This window comes from Polypterus senegalus, chromosome 4 (genome assembly GCF_016835505.1).
Source record: "Polypterus senegalus isolate Bchr_013 chromosome 4, ASM1683550v1, whole genome shotgun sequence".
NCBI lineage: Eukaryota > Metazoa > Chordata > Cladistia > Polypteriformes > Polypteridae > Polypterus > Polypterus senegalus.
This window is the reverse complement of record NC_053157.1, coordinates 123583893-123607658: the sequence shown is the minus strand read 5'-3', so window position 1 is coordinate 123607658 and position 23766 is coordinate 123583893. Positions and strand designations below refer to the sequence as shown.

At 35.9% G+C, this 23766-nt stretch overlaps 1 protein-coding gene across 2 annotated transcripts in view; it reads right to left on the bottom strand.

Annotated features, from left to right (window-relative positions):
• Positions 1–7228: 7228 nt before the first annotated feature.
• Positions 7229–23766, bottom strand: part of trpc3 (transient receptor potential cation channel, subfamily C, member 3) — a 150424-nt gene continuing 133886 nt past the window's right edge. For both annotated transcript variants that reach the window (XM_039751247.1, XM_039751248.1), the window contains 4 exons: positions 14365–14574; positions 11981–12064; positions 9157–9232; positions 7229–9068 (listed from right to left, as the gene is read on the bottom strand). In XM_039751247.1, coding sequence (XP_039607181.1) covers positions 8935–9068; positions 9157–9232; positions 11981–12064; positions 14365–14574 — 504 coding nt within the window. In that variant the 3' untranslated portion in view covers positions 7229–8934. The remainder of the gene's footprint in view (positions 9069–9156; positions 9233–11980; positions 12065–14364; positions 14575–23766) is intronic.

Sequence of the window (23766 nt, the reverse complement as noted above, 5' to 3'; positions counted from 1 at the left end):
CACTTCCATTAGACCAAATGTTTAATTGTAAAAAATGCATAGAGTAATGTACTTATAGTAAGAAAGGACTGCTTAGACATTTTTTAGAAAGCCACCAGAAATAAGACTTTAAAAAGGGCATTTTTTAGAACGCCCATTCATTTTTTTCTCTTACTTTCTAATGTCTTAAAACTTTTGCTTCTACTAGTTCAACTGTGTTTACTAAATGCTAGTATTAATATTAATTAATTAATTGTATTAATTGCAGAATGCACACTGGCATTCCTTGCTGTAAAAAGTTTGATGTTGATTTTAAAAAATTTAAAAAATGGTAAGGAGAAGCGTATAATGCCACTGATGGCCTGCAACAAAACTTTTGTGAACTAACAAATTCACCTTTTCTTTTAAACACACAGAAAATCAAGCCATGTGAGAACAGGGCCAACTCTGAAGGCAGAGGCCTACTTTATATGACACTTAAAAGAGCAAAAGCAGCCACTGGTAAAGTCAGTGGAATCTGACTTACTGAAGTGACCAGAAACACTGACTAAGACACACGTAAGAAGAAGCAGGTGAGAATATTGTGAGGAAAAAAGACGGAGATCAGAATCTCATAACCATGTCACATTATGTGACTTCTTGTTATAGGGTATGTCAAATTTTCTGACCGCACTTGCTGATGTTATTGCTGGACTGTGACAACTTAAATGAAAATTGCTGGCCATATCATATTTAGTGACCAAGTGCTGATCTTCCAGCACAGTCTTGCTCAGCCCTATGTTTGACAGCCAATAGCGTGCTGCCTGACGGAGCAGGCACTATGGTTAGCTGTTAACCCGCCCCTACAACTAAAAACAAAATCAAACTTACTGTGTTACAGACTAGTTGGAATGAGTTGTTGAGTATGTCATATTTCATGACCTGGCTTCATAAGGGCATGCTGCCTCTGACTCGCTAAGATTATGTTAATGAAGGCTATGACTGAAAATCGATGGAAGTCATGTAATGTGCCATAGCCTTTACAAACAAGGAAGTTATGATAAAACAGAACTATATATATAAAAGTCAATTTATGTGTGTATGTATGTATGTTCCAACATCACTTCCGAACGACTGAAGCACTTTTCATGAAACTTTGTACACATGTTTCTCATTGGTTGACTAAAAATACTGTAGGGTGAAATCAACCCTAACCCACCCCCTTCTGCATACAGTGGGGGGTGTTCTTACGGTCTTCTGTGCATGTTATCATCCAGATGATACTTGGAATGACCACTAGAGGGCGAGCTGGAGGCGACTGCCAGCATTCTTTATGTTTGAGCGCCATCACTCCCCTGTTGCTTTTGAAATTAAATAGAGTTGACCGGTTCCGACCATCAACTAGATTATAACATACATACAAGACTGCAAGAAAAGCACATTAGTGAGTCTTTATTGTTTGTTAATTAATTTTTATTTTTAAAGTTGTGTTTTTTTTCTTTTATTATATTTTTCTCAAACAATTAAAAAAACACTTTATTTTCCTCCCAGGCAACACTGAGTATTTCAGCTAGTATAGAAATAATAATAATAAAAAAATAGGAGCATCAAAACAAGAACTCACATGTCTGGGTTCCCCATCAGTCCTTTCTCTTAGATGTCATGTTCCTCTTGCTTTTCCTATTTGTGGCTATTGCTAAGCAACACCTACTACACAGCAGTCACATGATGGGGCGAAGGTTCTCAGAAAATGGAGAAACATAGCGGAGGCCTTCTCTCTATCATTGGACTTCCTGCCTGTGTGAAAGCCTCCACTAAACTCTTTTTGCTTACTGATACACACATTTTAACCAGCTTTTCAGATTTTTCTTCTGTCTAGTTTTTTGGATACATTTACTTGACCTTTATTGCCTTGTGCATTTGACCCTTACTGGATTCTTTTTTTTATTATTTTGGACTGTAGTTAATGTTACATTCTTTTTATCTAAAACAATATCTTTAAAGTTGTCTTTTGCTCATTTCAATCCACATACCAACCAAGGTGTGCACAACCTGCTTTATAAGGCAACTTTTCCCACAAGAGGGCTGACCCTTTGAGGTTTCATTACACATGCTCCACTAATTAAAACATGTAACAGCATCATACATTTATTTGCAATTGGCAGCAGCACCCTTTTCCTTAAATTTTGTGTCTCTACCCAGTTAACCTGCTTAAGATAGTAGTACAGCCAACTACTTCAGAATGCTACTTTTTTTTAACAATGGCTTGTAGGATGTTAGCGTAGACTATATTATAACATATTAGCCATTCTGCTATTAGAATACTTGACATTATGGTCCAATATCATAAACATTGCGAAGAATTCCAGGTTAAAATACAGACAGATAACAGCTTGAGTTGCTGTATAAATCTGCATGAAATTCCATGTCATGTCTGTCCTTGGTAAACAGCACAACTTTTTGCATTGTCTCCATGACATAATCAGAGTCTCACTCTGTGCACTGGCAGCAAACTGAGCAGAGAAAAAAAATAGAACACAGGGGACTGGCAAATTAATCAATGTCAAAGTCAGGAAAAGGGTCATTTCCGAGAAGACAAAAGTACAATTTCACTAAACATCCAAACGTTAACCAGAAAACAAAGTCAAAAAGAACAGCAAGGATTCAAAACCAGAAACATAACTAGGGCATGCAAGCAGGTTATTTAGTTGTTTGTTATTCAAATCACAGACAATAAGTGAAGTGTTTTGCTGGTATTTAAACATTTGCATAAATGACATTAGTCCCTGTGATGCATAGAACAGCATCCTAGCCATGGAGCTAATGAAATGGTGATACCCATGAATAACCAAAATGGCACTGCAGGACAGTAACTAAAAATAAAAATAATAGTGCTACCTTCCAAAATTCATGAATAAGAGAGAAAAATGGCTAGAAACATTCTATAATACTGTACATAAAACATGTCTAAACTTCATAAAAGGCTTAGATCTATCAGGAGGTAAATTTTAAAGGTAGACAGCCTTAACACTCTCAATCTTGAAAATGCAATAAAAATTAAAAAAAAATTAATTCACATTATTAATAATGTATGCAAAATAAAAATTCCTACGTGTACAAATAACCACTAGATTTTGTACATTGGCTACACGATTTGAGTGGCAGCTGATACCATAATCAATGACTTCCTCCAATGAAACTCCTTACTTAATCAACTGGCTGTCTCCTGTCTAATACTGTTGTCAGATAGGCAGCATAGCAAGGAAGCTCTGATTGACTCAAAGTCAAAACTACAGAGGGTCCCTGAATCAAATGTTTAAAGACATGTTCTAGTGTTAAAGATCACTCAGTGCCCATTTATGGATCTGGGAGAAAATAAATGAAAACCTGAATTCAAAGGGGTGGCTACTGATATTTTGTTTACATTAGCTCTGCCACTCCAAAACAGAGAAATGGAAACACATTTTCCAGCTTACAAATTTTGGATATATCTAGAAAAAAAAGAACAATGAAAATATTCCAAACACAGAAAATCAACCACAATTTGGCAGATACATATTTGAGCATCAGCACTGCTATGGCAAGTGAGCTGATGTCTTATGGTCTCACATAGAAATGCATAGGTTTCATGAAAAGTAGCTGTTTCTAAGTGATGCTAGTCAGAGATATGACATGGCATGACTTTTGTTTGCAGATTGCATTTCTATTTGTCTAATTAAGATACACATATCTGATTCCTAGCCGATAACATTCTACTCAGCAAACCACATAATTCATAGCACAAAGGTAGCATTTCAGTGTTCATTCAACAAATGAGCTCTAACTGGATCTCCACACCACTTACAAAAGGATATTCTACACTAGTATGAAGTCAGAGAGACTAATTTTGTTTGTCATAGACAAATACAGAATATGTATTTGGCCTGTTAACATAAGTGAAATATTTCAAAATGAAATGAACAAACAAATGAATTAATGAAATGTGCCTAATCACCAACAGTCATGACAAACATAGTTGCCCAAAATAACTTCTGTGTCCCATTCTATTATATCCAGTGGTGATATTCCCTCTAACTAATCATCCAAAATGTCCTGATATTCCCACCTTTGCCTTTCCCTTGCTCTTTTTCGCCATATGAAATCAGTTGTTATTATATGGTGCTCTGCCTCTATTGTCATAACATGTCCACACTTTTCTGGTTGTTGTTTCCGAATGGTTTTCAATACATCAATCAGGAAGACCTGCGATTTGCATTTATGTGTATAAAGCCTAGCAATACTTGATACATTCATATAAAAACGTATGTAAAAATAATCCTGTTGTGAATTTTTGGTTTGACACAATAAAAAAAGAAAATAAGAAATATCTTGTGGAACTAACTATGGTATGAGCCCAATTACAAGCAGGAACTGGTTGGAAGGGAAACCTGCAGCCCCAGGCATCAGTCCTGGACAAAGTTTGAGAACTGCTGGGCTTAAATATAAACAAATTAATCTATTTTTAATATGTTTTTAATGTATGGATTTCAGCACAAATTAATTAGGACTGTTTAAGCATCAAATAAAAAGTATCCACTTTGTCATCTTAAGTATAGTCTCTTTTATCTGGCCTTTGTGAACACTAGAAGACAGTAGTGTGTTTTCTCTGTCATTGTAACCCAAGACCAGGGGGAGTAATCCATCTGCCCATTTCCACTTATCCAGGGCAAGGCTGTGGAGAAGATGAAGCCTATCTCAGCAGCATGAGGTGTAAAGCAGGAACAATCCCTGGAGTGGGCACCTCTTCATCACAGGGTGAAATACATGCACAGGTCAGTTCAAATACGCGAGTTCACCTAACCCACATGTACTTGGCCTATGGGAGTGAACATTTGGCCAGGGAGAACTTGCAAATTCCACACAGGGAGCACAAGGGACAGACGTCCTTGATGCAAGACAGCAGTGCCACCACTGCACCACCATGCCACCTGGGGGAATAATCATCAAATAAAATATCTTCTGTTAACTTGGGATTTTCACGACAGTCTGTCAAACTATGTAGGGTGGATTTCTGTTTCATTTGTTCAGTTTCTAATTACACTAGTCAATAAATGCTCTCACTTGTCAGTTCCCACATGAATTAACTGGTAAATACTGTACTGTGCTTATTGAACCTGCTGAGAGGTTTTAGTTTTACTAGCAGTGATGTAATAAAAGGACAACAATGCTCGTGCACATTCACATCAAGAAATTTGATCACCATAATGTGCACATACGGTACTTAGGTGTCAGTCTTGATATGTAGAAAATGTGAATCTAAATGGTTCTGAAAAATGTTTAATAAAAAATTAAATACATTACACTCCTTAATTTTTCATAATTCTCTTCAGTATGTTGTATTTTTTGAAATAATTAATGTTATAACCAGGGCTGTGGAGTCGGAGTTGAAGTCAAGGAGTCAGAGTCGGAGACAATTTTGGGTACCTAGAGTTGGGGTCGGAGTCAGCAAAAATGTATCTATTCCGACTCCTAATAAATTTAAATTGTAATGAAAAAAAAATACAGCAAGTTCAAATGTCTCATTTCACAAACGATAGTCATAATTAAGTACTTCTCTGATGTAAGAATAAAGCCCAGTGCATAGTTGTGTTACTGCTAGTGTGAAGTTCAGCTGAACGATTATACAACCTGACATTCACATATTGTACGTTACAATGTAATGGTACATTACAAAAAGTGTTTTCATTTTATTTTAGATAGAATGTGTTTAACAAGTTAATTTGAGAGCAAACAAGTGTAATGATGTAGGTGGAGGTGTATGCTATGGTCTGATGTGTGTTCAGGGGTTCTTGTCTTTTGTTTAAACTGGCCAATATGGTAGAGAGTCAGCTTCCTAACCAGTAGTTCTGTGGTTAAATGACGTGTATGTTGCCTTCCTTTAATCAACATGGAAAATACATTATCATACTAAATATGTCAGAGTAGGGGAGTCGTAGTCAGAAATACCGGAAACTAAGGGGTCTGAGTCGAACGATTTATCTGACTCTACAGCCCTGGTTATAACTGGGTTAGGGTTAATAAAGCTTACTCATTCATTTTCTAAAACCGTTTCTTTCCATTCCAGAATCAAGTGAACCACAAATGATCTTGGCTGATGTAGGTGTATTCCATAATTTGACTATCATTGTCTGTTGTAATCACACATTCAATATCATACTGTACATCAAAATAAATGCACACCTTGAAACAGGGGTACCTGGAAAAAAACCCACAGAACATCTCCCTGAGAACAGAGAAATTCCACAGACAGTGACCAAGGTGAGATTTCAACTTTGTTTTCTGAGAGATCGTGCTGATCCTTCTGTACTGTAATATGAAAACAGAAGTAATTTTTTCTAATCTCATCTTTTTTTATTCGTATTAAGGTTAGCAGTAAAGCAGCAGAGTTAACCACAGCTCTGACCTAATTCATATATAAAATGTTTAATTATATTTTGCATTTTGACAGTGCAATAACCAAAAATGCAGTACTTTCATTTATACTGCCATAAATGTTTCTAAATGTGCATGAGCATTGCTATCACTCATTAAATCACTGACAGTATGCCTCCTCAAGCTATGATCATGATCAGTACTTATCTCCTGGACTAATGAGAATTGATAATGATATTTTTATATTCAAACACAGTGTCTGCTTGTCTTATGTCATCTATTTAATGGGTAGGTCCCAGATTCTAATCTTGAACTGGCCTGTGTGATTTTTAAAAATGAAATTAATTCTAAAAGAAACTCAAACATTTTCATTAAACCTTAGGGTATTAAAAAAACATATAGAAGCTGTTTTTTTTTTGTTTTATCACAGAAGTGAAGGACTTTTCAATGCTGCCTATTTTTATCTCATTCACAGTGTGTTCTGCCTTTTCTTACCTTCATCATTTACACAAGTCAGAATGAAAGGAGAACATAACCTATGAGTTGACATAAAATCAAGATATAGGGATCTCTCCAGTTAACATTATCATGCTAAGATGATTAATTTGTGTAATGTGAAGTACATTTTATGACTCTTTAACCCTTAGTGGTTAGCTGATGGTCAAGAAACAGACCAGCAGTTCAAGTCAGCTTTGCAACTAGAAGAAATGACCAAGGAACACCATAATAGAAGAATCATGCTTTCCACTTCCCATCATCCATCTGAGCATACAGCAGTCTAAATATTAGAATTCAAACAATTGCATTTATTGACTTGCTATATTGTATGTGAATTTATAGCAGATAATGTCACAGTGTTCAACTTCATTTCAAAATAAATAAGCAGTTGAGCTGCTCCTCTGACACACTCCTAATAACATTTGTACTTTAGCCCGTGAGGTTCACTAACATCTGTTATGCACTGACAAGATTTCTTTTAGAAACTCTTTACAGCATCATCTAGTAAAAATATAACATTACTGTTAGTGGTTTTGTCATCAGCAAGTCAAAAACAAAACAGTACTGATATACAATAGCCAGCTACTGTTGTTACAGTTTGTTGAATACTGACATAAAATTCAATTTAAGCAAATCTGACTCTTGTTATACAATATAAAAAGTCCCAATACAAAATCAGACTGACTTGAGCTTTCTTCTTTGCTACATTATAAATCTCGCGCCAAGATTAAGTTTCAGCAGTTGTTCTTTTGCCCTGCATAGATTTGTAAAAAAGTAAAGATTTATTTTAATTTGTAACACTTTATTTTCACAATACTCAAAACCTAATATAATAATAAATATAATAAATATAAAACACCCAACTGGGTGAGTAGTGCTCAGTTAAATCATTAAAACCTGTCTTATTCTTTTCTTTTTTTTTTTTTGAAAGACCTAAAAAGCAGCATGTAGAAAAATGACTTACTTTCTCGATCATTTTCCCTGACCACAGCTATGCAAAAGCTGATTTACTGAAACACAAGGTTAAAGATTATGATGAGTTAATATACTTATCTAGATTATCAAATACCATATATATGACACACTTTTTATTAGAAGGATTTTCCTGCGTTTTTTTTTTTTAAATTTAAATGAAAGCCTGTGCTTGTTTCTTTGTAATAACAAAGAAGGAGATTACAAACCTTACATGATAAAAAAAGAACTACTCACTTCCAAAAGCAGTGTTTTAAAGAAGTAAAATATTCCAACTTATTAAATTAAGTATAATGTTAAGATTTCTAAATTAATGAAATATTTAAAAATATTTGACTTTACACCTACCGCAAGTGCTGATCTGAATGAAACATGGAAATCTTCCTTATTTTATTATTTCTCCTTCTTATGTCTGTTGTGAAGGCGTCAGACTTGAGATAACACAGCACTGAGGAAGTTTAATTATGGGAGCTTCCTTGTTAGATGGAAGCAGATCCTGTACAATAATCTTATTACTGTGCAAAATCACTACACTGACTTGACTAAATTAAACACGCTGCATCATTCTCTGGTCAGAAGCATTATTGCCATACATTGTGCTCTTGCTTTAAACCAGATGTATTTACATGCTAAAAAAGTAACACATTTCTTCGTTTTTCCTACAGAAAAGAAATTCCTAAATAGGCAAGGGAATGATAGTGAGAGCAAAAAGCTGCACATGTCAACAGTCTCTCAATGTCACTGCATACCTCTATTGAGAAATATCATTTAAAAATGTTGAATAGAGCATTTGTCTCTTAATCATTTTAAATGTCTCAAGATTCCTTTGTGAAAACAGTCTCTACAAGACCAACTTAAAAAAGGCAGACAGGCTGCAGTACATGAAAATGGCAACTCACTGAGTCTAAGATGTTTCTAACATTGGCGTTATATATAAGGATTCACAAATAAGAGATTGTTAAAAGCAAAACATTTGGAATATCCCTTTTGTTAGGAAAAAAAGGCATTCCAAATATGACAAAAGTGCTTTTGCTAAAAAATCCAATTCTGCAGGTTCCAAGTTTCCAGTTATGGAGGTGTCTTGTGTTATTCACATCATGTGGTGCTGGCATTAAGTTTGTCGCTGAGTTTTTGGATGAGAACCGCCAGTTCCTCACTTGCTTGGGATTTGTCTTCCAAAAGTTCGTATCGAAGACTAGATATATCTTGCTTTATTTCTTTTAGCTCGCCTGAAAAAAAGACAGTCAGTAAGGAAAAGCAAATTCTTTTTTTTTTTTGAATGAGGGAAGAGAATAAGAACTTTATAGAATCTCATACCTTCGTTGACCTCATCGTTTTCTTTGTCAACTTGTGCCTTAAGCACATATCGCTTTATTAGACGTTTCATTATTTGCTGGAAAAGACAATAAAGCAAACATCAATTACAATTCAGTGCATTTTATTTTTTTCCTAAAAAAACCTAATGAAAATCTAAGCATAGATAGAAATTTCCAGCACTTTATAACTGTGTCATGAGACACACCCTGGATTACTGTATATTCTATCTGTTCTCTGAAAGCACCATCTCAGTGATGGGGTCATGGAAAGTTTCCTTCTGTAGCATTGGGCATTAGGCAAAAGCCAGTTCTTCATGTCATTTCAGTCTAAGGTTCAGAATTTAATTAACACGTATGTGTACCTTTGCAACATTGAGAGAATCTACAGTCTTCATCCACACATGGACATTGATCAAACCCAGGCCTCTCAAGTGATGAGGCAGCAGTGCCACAATACTGCCCACCATTTAACAGTAATTTCAATTACTGTTAATAAACAGTAAAAGAAATTATTAATGGGTAAGCACCAAATAGCTATTTGTGAAGGGATGGCACGAAAGCAATCCAAGACTCTACATGTGACTTACATTTACTGATCATCTGTTGAACCCTTCCAGAGTCAATACAGCTTCTGGAAATTCTCAGGATATTAAACACCAAACCATCATTTCAGGATAAAAGCAGAAAATAATTTCCTACCAACTTTAAGAGTGAACAATAACTGTGGTTTCACATGGCGTAGTTGTTGTCACTGATAAACTAGACCTCCAAAATGATGGTGGGATACTGTTTTGCTTCAGAAACCTAATGCATTAATGTGGTAATGAAGTTATGTAAAACTCTAAAGCGATGTTCATACCGTATGTGACTTGATTTAGATTTTTTGTTCAGATTTGATTTTTGTGTTTGACTGTTGAAATAGGTTCTGCAAGCAATTCACATCCAATATAAGTGTGTAGTGTAGAGATGTCTATTTTAAATCATGCACAAAATTAATAAAAACAAAATCTGAATTAGAATCGCATTTTATTGCCAATATGCATTTACATGTACTAGGAATTTGACATAGTGCACTTGCCCCTATATGCATAAAAAGAGAAAAAAGTAAGAATAAACCTCTCTAAGACAATGTGATTGAATAAACAAGTTAACAATCAACAGGACCCATACATATTTATATAAAGTTCTTCAGAGGGGAAAAAGCTGTTCTTGTGATATAAGGTTTTTGTCATAACAGACCTCAGTCTTTTGCTGGCAGGCAAATGTTCTTGATAGTTCATGTCCAGGGTGGTTACTGCCATCTATGATCTTACTTGCACACTTGTCAATCCTGGCAGAATGTAAGCAATGGAGTGATGACTATCAACCGTTCTGCATTTTGGATGATACAACTCAATCTGACCTTATCTTTAACTGTGGCAGCAGCATACCAGACTGTGCTGGAGGAAGTGAGAATGGATTCAATGGTGGCAGTGTTAAAATGTACCAGTATTGTCACTGACAGGTTGAACACCTTCAGCTGCTGAAGAAAACATTTCCTCTGGTGAGCTTCCTTAAAGAGTGAACTAATGTTTAACTCACACATAAAATCCTGAGCAATAATAGTGCAGAAGAAATGGAAAAATTCCACTGTGTCTATCTACTATTAAATCACAAAGTTGTAATTTGGGCCAATGGGAGCAGACAACTTCTGAAATCACTTACCATTTCCTCTGTCTTCTGCTCATTGAGATTTAGGTTGTACTGGCTGCACCAAGACATTAGATGATTGATTTTACTCCTATAGGTATACTCATCTTGATTATAGATTAGCCCAATGAGAGTTGTGTCATCTGCAAACTTCAAGCGTTTAATAGACTGATGGCCAGAGGTGCAGTCATTGGTATATAAGGACAAGGGCAACAGGGACAGTATCCAGCCTTGAGGGGTGGTCAAGGGATCAAACAAATGTCTCCCCAGCTTCACCTGTTGCCTTGCTGTTAGATAGGAAGTCTACAATCCACTGATAGATGAAAACAAATATTTTCATCTGGGAGAGCTTGTTCTGCAGCAAAGGTGGAGTAATAGTATTCAATGCAGAACTAAAACCTATAAATGAAATCCTCAAGGAGAATCCAAAACTATTAGACAGATGTGATCAACCAGACAACCATGAATAAGAATTGAATTATCCATATTGAGTTCCAGTGTAGAGGAATGGTGAAGGTTGGGTAAATACTGAGATAAAATTAGTTCAGATGGATGCATTTCCAGATAATTCTAATTCAAACATTAAGATGCAGGTACCATAATTCTGCACCAAATTTAGTACCACATATGAAACTGCTCTAAATCTGATCTGAAAAGTATTCTAATGTTGAAGGTTCTCTAAAAAGATCTGATCTGTGTCACAAGAGAAAAAACATTTAAACTGAGCTGCGGTATGAACATGGCCTTGGTTATGTAGGTGGCTGTTATGACTCTGGAGTGGTACTGATTCAGAACTCACAGAAACCTTTGCTGTAAAGTATTGTATGCTGGAGGACAGCAGGCGCAAATAATATGTCAGCAAGTTGAAGAAAGAGTTTGTCTTTAGTAGAGGAGCTGTTTTTTATAGATTAGGTGACAGGACAACTGTGTATCCTGCACTTTGTATCATTTTGGCTGATTCACTCAACCTAGAAATGAAACGAGGCAACTTCTGTGCAAGTTACATTTATTCATTATTGCCAAACACTGCTCATACATTCAGAGAATATTGCAAGAAAATATTTTTGACAATCATGCTTTACAATAAAGCTGACACCATGGAATCAGTAAAAGAACATGATAAAAATACTAGTTACCTGGTAGCGGGTAGGTTGATTGAGTATGCTGTTAAAACTGTGTGATTCTGCAATTTTCAGATTTGAATGACTGAACAAGTTCAACTATCAATAAAGAAATGTAAAGTTATTATTAGAATGTAGGCAAAAAAGGCACTACAGATGCAAATCTTTACACTCTGACATTAAATGATGGTTTAATGTATAAAAGAGTTCTAATTTAATAATAATGCAATAGCCATCTGTTTGCTAAATTAATTTATTTCATTACTGAGTTTAGCAGATCCATAGCTTAGTCTTGTAACTCTGAAAAGCAGGATGGGATAAAGTCAATTGGCATCAAAAAATACAATCAGAAACAGAAAAAATGAACAAAATATAAAGGTCTATTATCCCCAATGCTGATATTAACATACTAGAGTTGAGATTAGTAGGCTGAGTGGCTGAGCAGCTAAGGGACTGGACTTCAAATTGTAAGGATTTCAGATTGATCCTTGCCTTTTACTCACAGTACAAACCTGAGTGAGCCACCGTCCCTGTTTGTGCTTTAAAAGTAAACCTATTTAAGCATTTGAAAGTGACATGGGCTATACAAATCGACTTCATGGTCCTGGGAAGCCAGTTACACTCCACACAGCTTTGGTCTATTGAAGAGTGTTTCTTTTTAAAAGAATTTAAAATAACTGCTGTGTAAAACATTTGGAATAGTGTCCGACAATATGTTTCTTAGCAGTGTGCATTAAACTGGACAATACCAAACTTTCTGCAGAAAGCATCAATATGGGGGTCTGGCTTTTAAAAATGGAGAGATATGGCACAATTAGATCGGTGCAGTCTGGTCACCGCTGCAATCCTAGGTCTTAATTTCTATAGACTTCTGCTTTTCCTTTGTTAGAGTTTCCTTTTTTTATCAGGCTACTTAGCTCTTTTCTTTTAAAAATATAATTTTACATTTAATGAATATGCAAGGATAGATTTCTATTGGGTTCGGGGGTGGGTTCTTTTACTTTCATGTTAAATTTGGTTTCTGCCTCTGACTGATTTAAAAATCATAAAACATTTAATTGCACAAATGGGGTATTTATTTATTTGTACTTGTGTGAAATATCTGAATCATGCATCTATATGTAACTTCACACAATTATGCACACAGATGTACAGTATACTATCAAAAAACAAAATTATACTACAGAAAAAGCAAGCAGTTTAAAATAGAAATAGCATACGGCTCTGTTTTTTGCTGAATTAAAGAACTGAATTATTTTACTGGTGGGTTGGGATAACTAATTGAGTGAGATAAAAAGATAAAAACAAAAGAGCTAAATATTAAGCTTTATGTTCCTCTGTCTACCTACTATACCTCTTTAATAAGAATCCTTACAATATAAAGAATTGTATGACTAAAATAAGAAAGTTAAAAATAATATTTGTGCAGCCGTTCTCTATAATACTTTGTGAAATACAAAAGTACCACACTGTTCAGTTGTTCGATATATGTGCAAAAGTAGCTCCATCTTGAATAAAAATGTCAAGGAGCTGAAGAAAAGAAGCCAAGCAAAAATAAAAGGCAAAACTTCACCTGATAAAAGCTATAAGAACTGGAAAAGTTTGTATTGTTTCACTGCATTTTTTAAAATGTCTAATTATACAAGCACCCTACTCCGTTGGGCCCCTGAGCAAGACCCTTAACCTACAATTGCACTGTCCTGGGTATGACGTTAATCTGCATCCAGCCCTGCAGGTAGGCCCTCTAACCTACAGGGTAAAAACTTGGGGGTTGGTGGCAGAATTGGCACTCCAGCCACCATAAAAAACCTCACACTGTTCCAATCCATATGAACTAGTGTGGTGCTGAGGTGTCACCCATTGCATGGCTGCACTCGGTTCCTAATCTGGAATCCTGAGTTGGTTTTTCATGTGTTGGGTGCGGCAATATGCTCTATCAGCGTGTGCTCCTAACCTCTCTCTTAGCCAAGGTTTGCTGCATTTGGTAGAGGAGACCAAGGAATGAAACCTTGGCTCTAATTTTTCCTCAAGCTTCCCTGCTGCTATTCAGGCCACTGTTTCTGAGACCAAGGTGATATTCTTAACAAATATACTTTGCTAAAGAACTTGGCAAACCTCTGCTTCAGTAATTGCTATGCTTTATCACATAGAATAGCTGGCATTGGCAACTATAAGCTTGCAACATAACGTGTATCTTCAGCTTCCTTAAAAAGAAACCAGAATGCAATATGTTTTGATTATTTATATTTTTTACAGCTTTCCCTTGGTCATGTTGTGTTACTAGATTATCTATTAAAAACAAATAAAATGAAGTTTTTTAAAGCATGCAGGTTATTATTTTACACAGTTTCAGAAAGACAGATTATGGGTCAAGGCAGTATTTGCAATAGAATACATACCCTAGACTTTGAATTGTCCATTCCAATCTCAACATCTTTCTTTAATCTTCTTCGTCTGCACTTAAAAAGGTTCACCACTCTCATAATGCAGTAAAAGAAAGATTTTGGACTCGGCACTAGGCTGAATGGAGGGGGCAATGTTTTTCCATCATCAAAATATGATAGCCATAGTTTAGATCTGGCAAACTTCCATTCCACATCAGCATCATCCTTTGTTAAAATAAGTATATAACATACAATAAATATTTTATGAATGTTAATACTGTTCATAGTGTCAATACATTCTTACTTGCATATGCTAATAAACAAGCAAAACGTTGCCACTCTCAGGCACCATGATCAGTGAATATTACTATCTTAACCTCAAAATGTCTGTCTTCCTTACCTTGAAACCTCTGTCTTTCGTATCTGAAATAATTACCTTACCTTGTCATGTTCCTTACAATAGAATATTGTCAAATTGGATTATACCATTATCCATTGTGAATTGTTAAAGGAAACAATAAATATAATTAAGGACTAATTTCATAATCCTTAATATTATTCTGCTTTCTGAGATCTCTATTTCTGTTGCGGGGTTGTGGAAAGCTGAAACCTATGCCAGCAGCACTAGGCATAAGACAAGTAACAATCAGAGAAAGTGAGAGAAAACTGACAGAAAGTGAGCCTATCTTGTTACACACTATTATTGATAATACACTATTTGTGCTATTACACAAGCGCCCATGTTCATTTGACCCTGGTTTCAACTAGCTTAATGGCAGGGCACTGCACTGTGCTTGTTTCAATTGCCCATAAGCCTTTGCTGTCGGATTGCACCATGGTTAAACAACATGCCATAGTGAATTTCTTTGGGCAGAGGGAGTGAAACCTGCTGAAACTCACCACATATCTCACTTACTTAGCTCGGTATGGAAGTGAAACCAACATGACACAATAAAATGTTTATGAATGGGCAGAAAGGTTTAAAGTGGCAAGAACATGCTTGATCTGGTCGACCATCAACAACACGCACAGAAGCCTACAGAGTAGACTGATGGATTACGTCATCCGCTGTTGCTGAACATTTAGATATCAACTATGGATCTGCACATGCCTAAAGCGAATGATAACTTCAGGTAAAGTTTGTACAAATTGGGTACCCACACAGCTTACTGATCTGTACAAGCCAACATCCTTCAGCCATTCTTTGGCTATTCTGCTGTGCCAAGGGCAAACTAGCATATGAATTTATTAAAAATATTTTCTAGCTGAATAATAGTTCCTATTGTTTCTGTGTCCTTGGATCGAACCTCTGCCTGTGGATCTAATTTAATGTTGGAACAAAACTTTTGTTCTCATTTAATAATTTGTCTTTTTTGTCTTCTGAATAAAGTACAGAATCAAACAGTGAACAAAACATGTAATATAAGATTTAAATCGCATACTGTATATACAGCCAACTATACATTTTCATGATCATTTTGATAAAATGTGATCATGCACATAGTTCTCTTTGAAATAAGTCTCTTTAGGTAACCTCTGTGAACATGTATATAAGCTTAAATGTTTATTTCTTTCTGGGGAACCTGAACATAATGACCACAGAGCAGGAAACTGTCGAAAGTTTTACTTTTCACCAGTAAAAGTCAAAAGTATTCAGTTAACAAAAGTGTTCTCATCTGAGTTTCCTGAGTTAGAAAATGTGGTTTCCAAATGAACATTTGTGCCTTCTTGCATTTGTACTAAGTTCTGCTCCACTGTGCCACTCTACACTTGACAAATAATACTTTAAACTTGGAATGTTATATATTGTATATACAGCAAGCTGATGTTCTGCAAACCTTTTTCTTGCACATTTGTGACAGTGTAAGGAAGCCATGCTTCTTCATGTTATACATGGTGTACCTCTCTTGATTAACTGTGGGGCAAATTTTACGCAGCAGTGATTCCCACCATTACTAATTGCTTAAGTTAAAAATTTGCTTAATAACATGTTGCTTCAAACATGTATTTTGCATTCTCACAGTTGTTCATAAGTTACTGCTGAATCACATAAAGCTTTAGCTTTGCTGCAAGTGGTTGCAATGACAGTCTTTTTGCATTAAGAGCTGCCTTTTAGATCTCACATCGTCAGAGACATTCCTGCCCACCATAACATCCATAGAATTGCTGCAAGCTGATCAGTTTCAACATACGTGCACACTAAAGGCAAGTGGGATGGACATGGACACCAAGCATGCAACATATCAAAAGGCATTATGGCACACGATCACCTAGCAGATGGTGTCAGTCTTTGGCTAAAAGTGAGGCTGAAATTTAAGCTTTCTGATGTACAACCAATGTTAACATTAGAGAACTGAATCAGAGCATGGCACAGACAAAGGAAAAGGGAGAGCACAGTTGACATCAAAGGAAACCATAGCAAAACAATTCAACATTTTTTGCTTGCTGAATATGAAAATTTAGAAGGCCACATTCATATTATTAATTTTAAACGTTCAAACAATGCAACTCAGGGTCAACATTGGATAAATATTAGTTGGCTAAGCACAAATATGCAATCTGAGAAAAAAGAAAGACTCTTATTTTACAGCTTTTTCATAAAACGCACCAAACAATTTCCAGATTAGAATTAGAATTCAGTAGTACACTGATGCTAGGTAGACATTATATACAGAGTTGGATCTACTATGAAACTAATTAAGTTTAAGCTTCAGCACCCCCAAATCCCAAAGGGCCCGAGTAGCGACTTTAGTCCACATGAGAAGGGGGTTTTAAAAAATAATATAGTGTAATTCAATACAAAATGGTAGCTAAAAATAAAAAATAAAAATGTTAATAAATTACTATTTGGGATAGCTGTAAAATTAAATAGTTTTCCTTCTGAATATATTTAATATAAAATAATTAAAAACTATTTAAACCACCATTAACATTTAAGACAGAAAAAAAATAATTTTTTTATTAAAACTGTTTATCTCAGGCTAGCCATAATTGAAAAAATGAAAGCATATTTCGTTGCTTATAGTCATTGTAAAAGACAACATTTCAATCACTTTTTATTTACACAAATAATCCTATAAAGTCTTGAAATATACTAATACTATACTAAACATATACTACTATTGCAATAAATAACTATTTTGTCCCTTCAAATTAAAATACAGTAAACATTAAAAGGTAAGAAAAATATCTTCTTTGGTAGATACAAACAATAGATGACATGTTGTAACAAAAACGGAGAGCTGTTGATTGCTTTTTCAACATGATAGCACTCATGATAGTGATCTAGACAAGAATGTTTTTCAATAAAATGTTCATAGGGATAAAATTTTTAAATTAACCCTACACAAAACTAAATCTTAGATTTAGAAATTTTAGGTAAGTAATAAAGGTGAAACAGAGTTAGATTAGCCTAAGCCTAATTTGCGCTGGGCTGGCGCCCTGCCCGGGGTTTATTTCCTACCTTGTGCCCTGTGTTGGCTGGGATTGGCTCCAGTAAACCCCCGTGACCCTGTAGTTAGGATATATAACGGGTTGGATAATGGATGGATGGATAGCTTAAGCCTATTATTTTTACGAACGCTGGTTATGCAGATCAAGTTGCCGTTTTGCGAAGAGGCCCCTATAACAGTTCAAGCTTCAGGGAACCAAAAATGAAGGTCCACCACTGATTATATCACTTTTACACACACTGAGAATTAGCAAACCATATTTGAAAGCATTACCACAATATAAGTGTTGATTCTTTATGGCACAGTTTAAAACATGTATATGTTGTTAATTTTAATTAATAATAAGTGGTGAAAGAAGACAAAAACAACTACAGCATATATGCAAGGCCCCCTAACATGAACAGCGAAAGCTTAGGCATTGTGACAAACAAAAACTCAGCATTGGGGCCTCCTGTTTCATAATCTATAATTTATTTTACCTTAAACTGATCTAATTGCTTAATTAGCCTTTTTTATTTTTGTCTACTAATTCTGCATTTAGAAAAATGCAGAAGAGTGACATACTATAGATATTGCATTCATGAGAAATTCATATTTTTACATAATTTTTGAAGATATTAACTCTTTTATGTCATTCTTCCATCAATTTACCTTTTGTTCTGTATCATTTACTCCTTTCATATTGTCTAAATGTGACAATGTCAACTGGGGCAAATCATTGTGAATTCTGAAGCAGATGCACTTACTTGAGTATCATACTTACTAGCATGTCCATTAATAAATAAATAAGGAAATGACTGATAGAACTAGAACATAATCATAATTGTAATGATGAAAATGTTTAATATCATGATAGAAAATACTAAATTATCTCCATATAATATACGGAAATGTTTGATACATGTTAATAGAAATTGAGCAGTTTCAGTTTTGTAATTTCTCCATTGATGACAAAATATAGCAAATGGAAAATAACAGTTCATTCAACTAAAAAAGGAGTTCAAGTAAAGGTAGATGTTGGTTAGGATTAAAATCTGCAGCCAGAGTGTACTGCCTAGACAGAACTTGGGAACCACTGATAAAGCATCAAAGGAACATGAACATATCTGAAAGAAAACACCTCTGCCATTTTAATTAAGCTTTTCAGATATAGATCTGTCATGAATATGCATTGGAAGACCTAGGGTAAATACGTTTTTAAATAAAACCATTCTAAAAGAAATACTTAAATAAGTAATGTCAAAACTATCATATATGGGCATAGAGATGAGTCTTGCTTTAAAAAAAAATATTTTATGCTAACAGTTGGGAGCGTCTAATAAGAAAGTTCCAAGTGTCAGCTTGCCTTTATTGATAATAAACTCTTGTGGCCTGTAAGAGTACACGGGTCAAGGGTTTATGACAAAGGGGTCACTGAATAAAATCATTTGAACTTTTACTAATGACACAGATTCTTTGCTCCTTCCATCTTACACAAAAATGTTTTTTGCAAGCTGATGTCACAAACAAATTCTCACTTTTAGTAATTCATACTAAGTACTTATGTTTATTAATTTGTAGCAGAAATAAGACTGACGCAGTTTTATGGTGTTGGAAGGTGTGAACCGCTGAGCATATGTTCGGAAAGCTTCAGAAATTTCAAGCTAGAATATTAGCTAGGGGGCTGATACAATATTCTTCTAAAATTATTTCAATTACAAAAAAATAAACTACATGTGCCTGGCTACTAGAAAGTATAAAAATTCAAAAGAAGAAAAATATAAAATTCTCCCTTCGGCAACCTTGTCAATGAGACATGTAATCCAAAAACATTGTGTCACCGTCTGTTTTATAAAATACAAAAATTGGCTGCTTGTTTCATACTTTGATGAAACATTTGTAAATGACTGTTAGTAACTTATTAAAAAGAGTACAACATATATTAGTACTTTACTGATTTTATTTTTTTTTTGTCTGTGAATTTCATTACCAAAATCCAGGGCAGAGTTGTGGGAGCTGGAGTCTATCCTGGCAGCATCAAGCACTAGTCACTGTTTCAGTCCATTGCAGGATGCACTTATGTACACACAAACACCCACATCAGGTATTCACTAACAGAAAAATCAAACAAATTTATCCTAGTTTGCTTCTGGTGTCTTTGACCAGTCCTTCAATGTCCCTTTGACCTCTACCCCTAACTCAGTACAGCACAATGCAGGGATGGTGTTTGCTATGGTATTCCACATGAGCAAGGCAACATCTACAGCACTATGTTGAGATGTACTACGTTAATTTCTGGACTAAGTCATTTATTGACAAAAATGGCAACTACGCAAGGTGAGCACATCAGCAAAATGAAACCTCTGAAGAAAGACAGTCGCTTAGCTGCTAATGCATAAACAATGTGAGCACATCTACAAAACGAAACCTCCTTGGAGAGAGATGCCCAGAGTAGTTCCTTTTAAGTACCTAACATCTCTACATATCAATTTTTTTTCTGACGATTTCAATAGTTTCCATGACCGGCTTATACAGCTAGTTTTATATAATAGGCAACATTTTCTAACTTACAGTGACCTCTGAAAAAATCTGCATTCATTGTTTATGAATATAATTGATAACTTACTTAAGCACTTGAGTATAAAAGTTACACACATTTGAACGTTAACAGTTTCCCATTGGTTTAGCCCATCATGGATGAGTGGTGATTGATTTCATCTTGGATTCTCATACGCACTACAGTTGTCCAAAACCATCAGACAGCTAACTGACTCTCTTTCATATTGCAATCTTTATCTCCACAGCTATGAATGCTTATATTTTCTTATTCTGTACATAGTTATAGGGTCAGTTAATGCTTCCTAAATATACAAAAATCTAACCTAAGATAGATAGATAGATAGATAGATAGATAGATAGATAGATAGATAGATAGATAGATAGATAGATAGATAGATAGATAGATAGATAGATACTTTAATAATCCCAAGGGGAAATTCACATAATCCAGCAGCAACATACTGATACAAAAAACAATATTAAATTAAAGAGTAATAAAAATGCATGTAAAAACAGACAATAACTTTGAATAATGTTAGCGTTTACCAAAGGTGGAACTGAAGAGTCGCATAGTGTGAGGGAGGAACGATCTCCTCAGTCTGTCAGTGGAGCAGGACAGTGACAGCAGTCCGTCGCTGAAGCTGCTCCTCTGCCTGGAGATGACACTGTTCAGTGGATGCATTGGATTTTCCATGATTGACAGGAGCCTGCTCAGCGCCCGTCACTCTGCCACAGATGTTAAACTGGCCAGCTTCATTCCTACAATAGAGCCTGCCTTCCTCACAAGTTTGTCCATGTGTGAGGCGTCCTTCTTCTACTTTGGCACAGCAAGTGAGACTGTCACATTAGCTCCCTGGATGGAAATCTTAATATTTAGTATCAAAACCCATCTCTGTCCTATGTGACAGATGGCCATATCCCCTGCTTGGCCGGGAGGCTGATATAAAGGAAGGGCCAGGGAAACAGATGTGCATAGGACACTCTAGGAGAGCTAGAGGGTGCGGATTCCTGCAAGGGTTCATGGGAGTTGGAGTTCGGGACGACCCTGTAGGGTTCTGTGGGGGCCGCCAGGGGGAACTGCAGAGCGCCACCCTGGGCTTCCACCACACCTGGGAGTGATCTAGTTAATAAGCCACCTGGAGCACTCCCAGGAGCAGCATAAAAGAAGCCGTTTCACTTCACTCAGGAAACCAGAGTCGGGAGCAAAAGGGGGATGAAGCTTGCCATAGGAGGAGTGGAGGCAGAATGAGGAAGAGAAGGAAAGAAGGAATGTGTTGCCTTGCGTTATTGGTGCTTGTACTATGCTGTGCAGCATGGAACAAAACAAAAGTGCTTCACCACAGTAATAAAGCCAAGTTGTGTCGTAAGACTTGTGTCTGTGCCTGTCTGTGTCAGGGTTTGGGCAGCTTCATGCAGCTACAAAATGATTCTGTGGAGCTGCTAGACAGGTTCCCCTTACCATCAGATAATGAAGTATTAATCATAATTTGCTGATACTGTTCTTAGCCTTGTCAGCAGGGAGAGAGGCCATAATGCACTTCTGCAAAACTTGGATACACAAACCTATGCACCAATTGTCTCCCAAAATGTTGGGATTTACGTACACGAGAACTCAATGAACAGTCAACCCTCTTATATTTACAACAAAAGGTGAATACCAGATTTTTTACTCTTTACATCTGTCCAATTTCTGGATTAAATATCCACTACATAGCAGCCTCCCAATTGCTTAAGACCACAGCCCGCAACAAATAGCTATGCCAGTGGGAATTATTGTAACTATATCTCAGAAGAGGAAAACAGTCCACAACAATGTTTGATGTTGGTGTCACAACAAGTCCATGAGGTGCACAAGAAAGAGACACCATACACAAAAGAAGCAAAGGATTAACTTACCAGTAAATGTCAGCAGATGTGCTTTTTTCCATCAAGACAGTAACACATATTAGACATCAAAACACTGCAACAGCACTACAGATGGACAAGGAACCTGAACAATAGAACACAACTTTCATAAACTTCACGAGAAGCATATTGTTAAAAAAAGCTTCTTTGATCCATCAGCGGTTTCAAAGTTTACAAACATTCTAAGCAACCAGTCCGTTTGTAGTGCTTACTACAATAGTGAGAATAATGTAAATAGTAAGGTGGAAAGTTTTGATAAGGTGAGAGCTGCTGCTGACATAGTCACTCCTGAAAACAGAGTTAAAAAATCTTCTAGTACTGTTATACCATGGAAGACTCAAAGAGTGTCTGATCTAAAGAGAACATGCCGGAGAGCTGAGCGTAAATGGAGAAAAACTAAACTGAGTATCCACTATGAGATATTCAAGGCTAAAATAATAGAATAGTTTCCTACCACAGTCCAAAGACATGCAGGTTCGGTGAATTGGTGATCCTAAATTGTCCCTAGTGTGTGCTTGGTGTGTGGGTGTGTGTTTGTCCAGCTGTGGGCTGGTGTCCTGCCACGGTTTGTTCCTGCCTTGCGTCATGTGCTGGCTGGGATTGGCTCCGGCTGACCCTGTGTTAGGATGTAGCGGGTTGGAGACTGACTGACTTATTTTTCGTTTTTTTTCTCTTTCTTCATCCTGTAAAGCACTTTGAGCTACATCATTTGTATGAAAATGTGCTATATAAATAAATGTTGTTGTTGTCTTGTGCTACAGTCCCAGTTTCCTTTTCAGGTGTTTGTACACAGAAATAGTGCTGTTGTGGAACAGCATATGTGTTTTACACAGTGAACAAAAAACATTTTGTCAGTTTTTCTAGTGAAATACACCCACAAAGGGTAGATTTTTGCATTGTAATTAGAGGGACCTTGCCCTTCAGAATAAGGTACAATTGCCACCATGAGAAGCATACTCAAAAATGTACAGAGCATTGTATCATGGCAGTGTCCAATTTCAAGGAAAGGTGGGTGCAATTAGTCCATTAAGAAAATATAATTAGATTCAGTTTTTGCATTCAAATAGTCAATTGCATTGAATAATCACAGCAGCCCTAACTTAAAACAGTTTACTAGTGTATGATGTGTTTCTTTGCTGTCACACCAAGTTTTTTATATCCTTTTGGACTAGAGAGAAGGCTGTTTATATTATATATTCATCTCTTTACCCACTAGCTCAAAAATATAAAAGGAACATTCCTATTTGTGAATTTCACTATTTCACAACTGTTTTAGGAAGAACAAGCTGTTTACAGGGTGCTGTAATTTCTTTTTGCACTAAGTTATAGATCAGTATTAATGCTTGCTTTCAAACCTCACCTTCGCTGTCACTCATCTGTCAAAGTACAGTATTTATTACTAGAAAGCTGGTAATGATCCAGTGGTGAACCCTGCATGCATTCTATAACTTCAGTGAAGATGAAGTTCAGTCTCAAGTGAGGTAATTGAAAAAGGAACCCCAGTTATCATTCTATTTTTCAT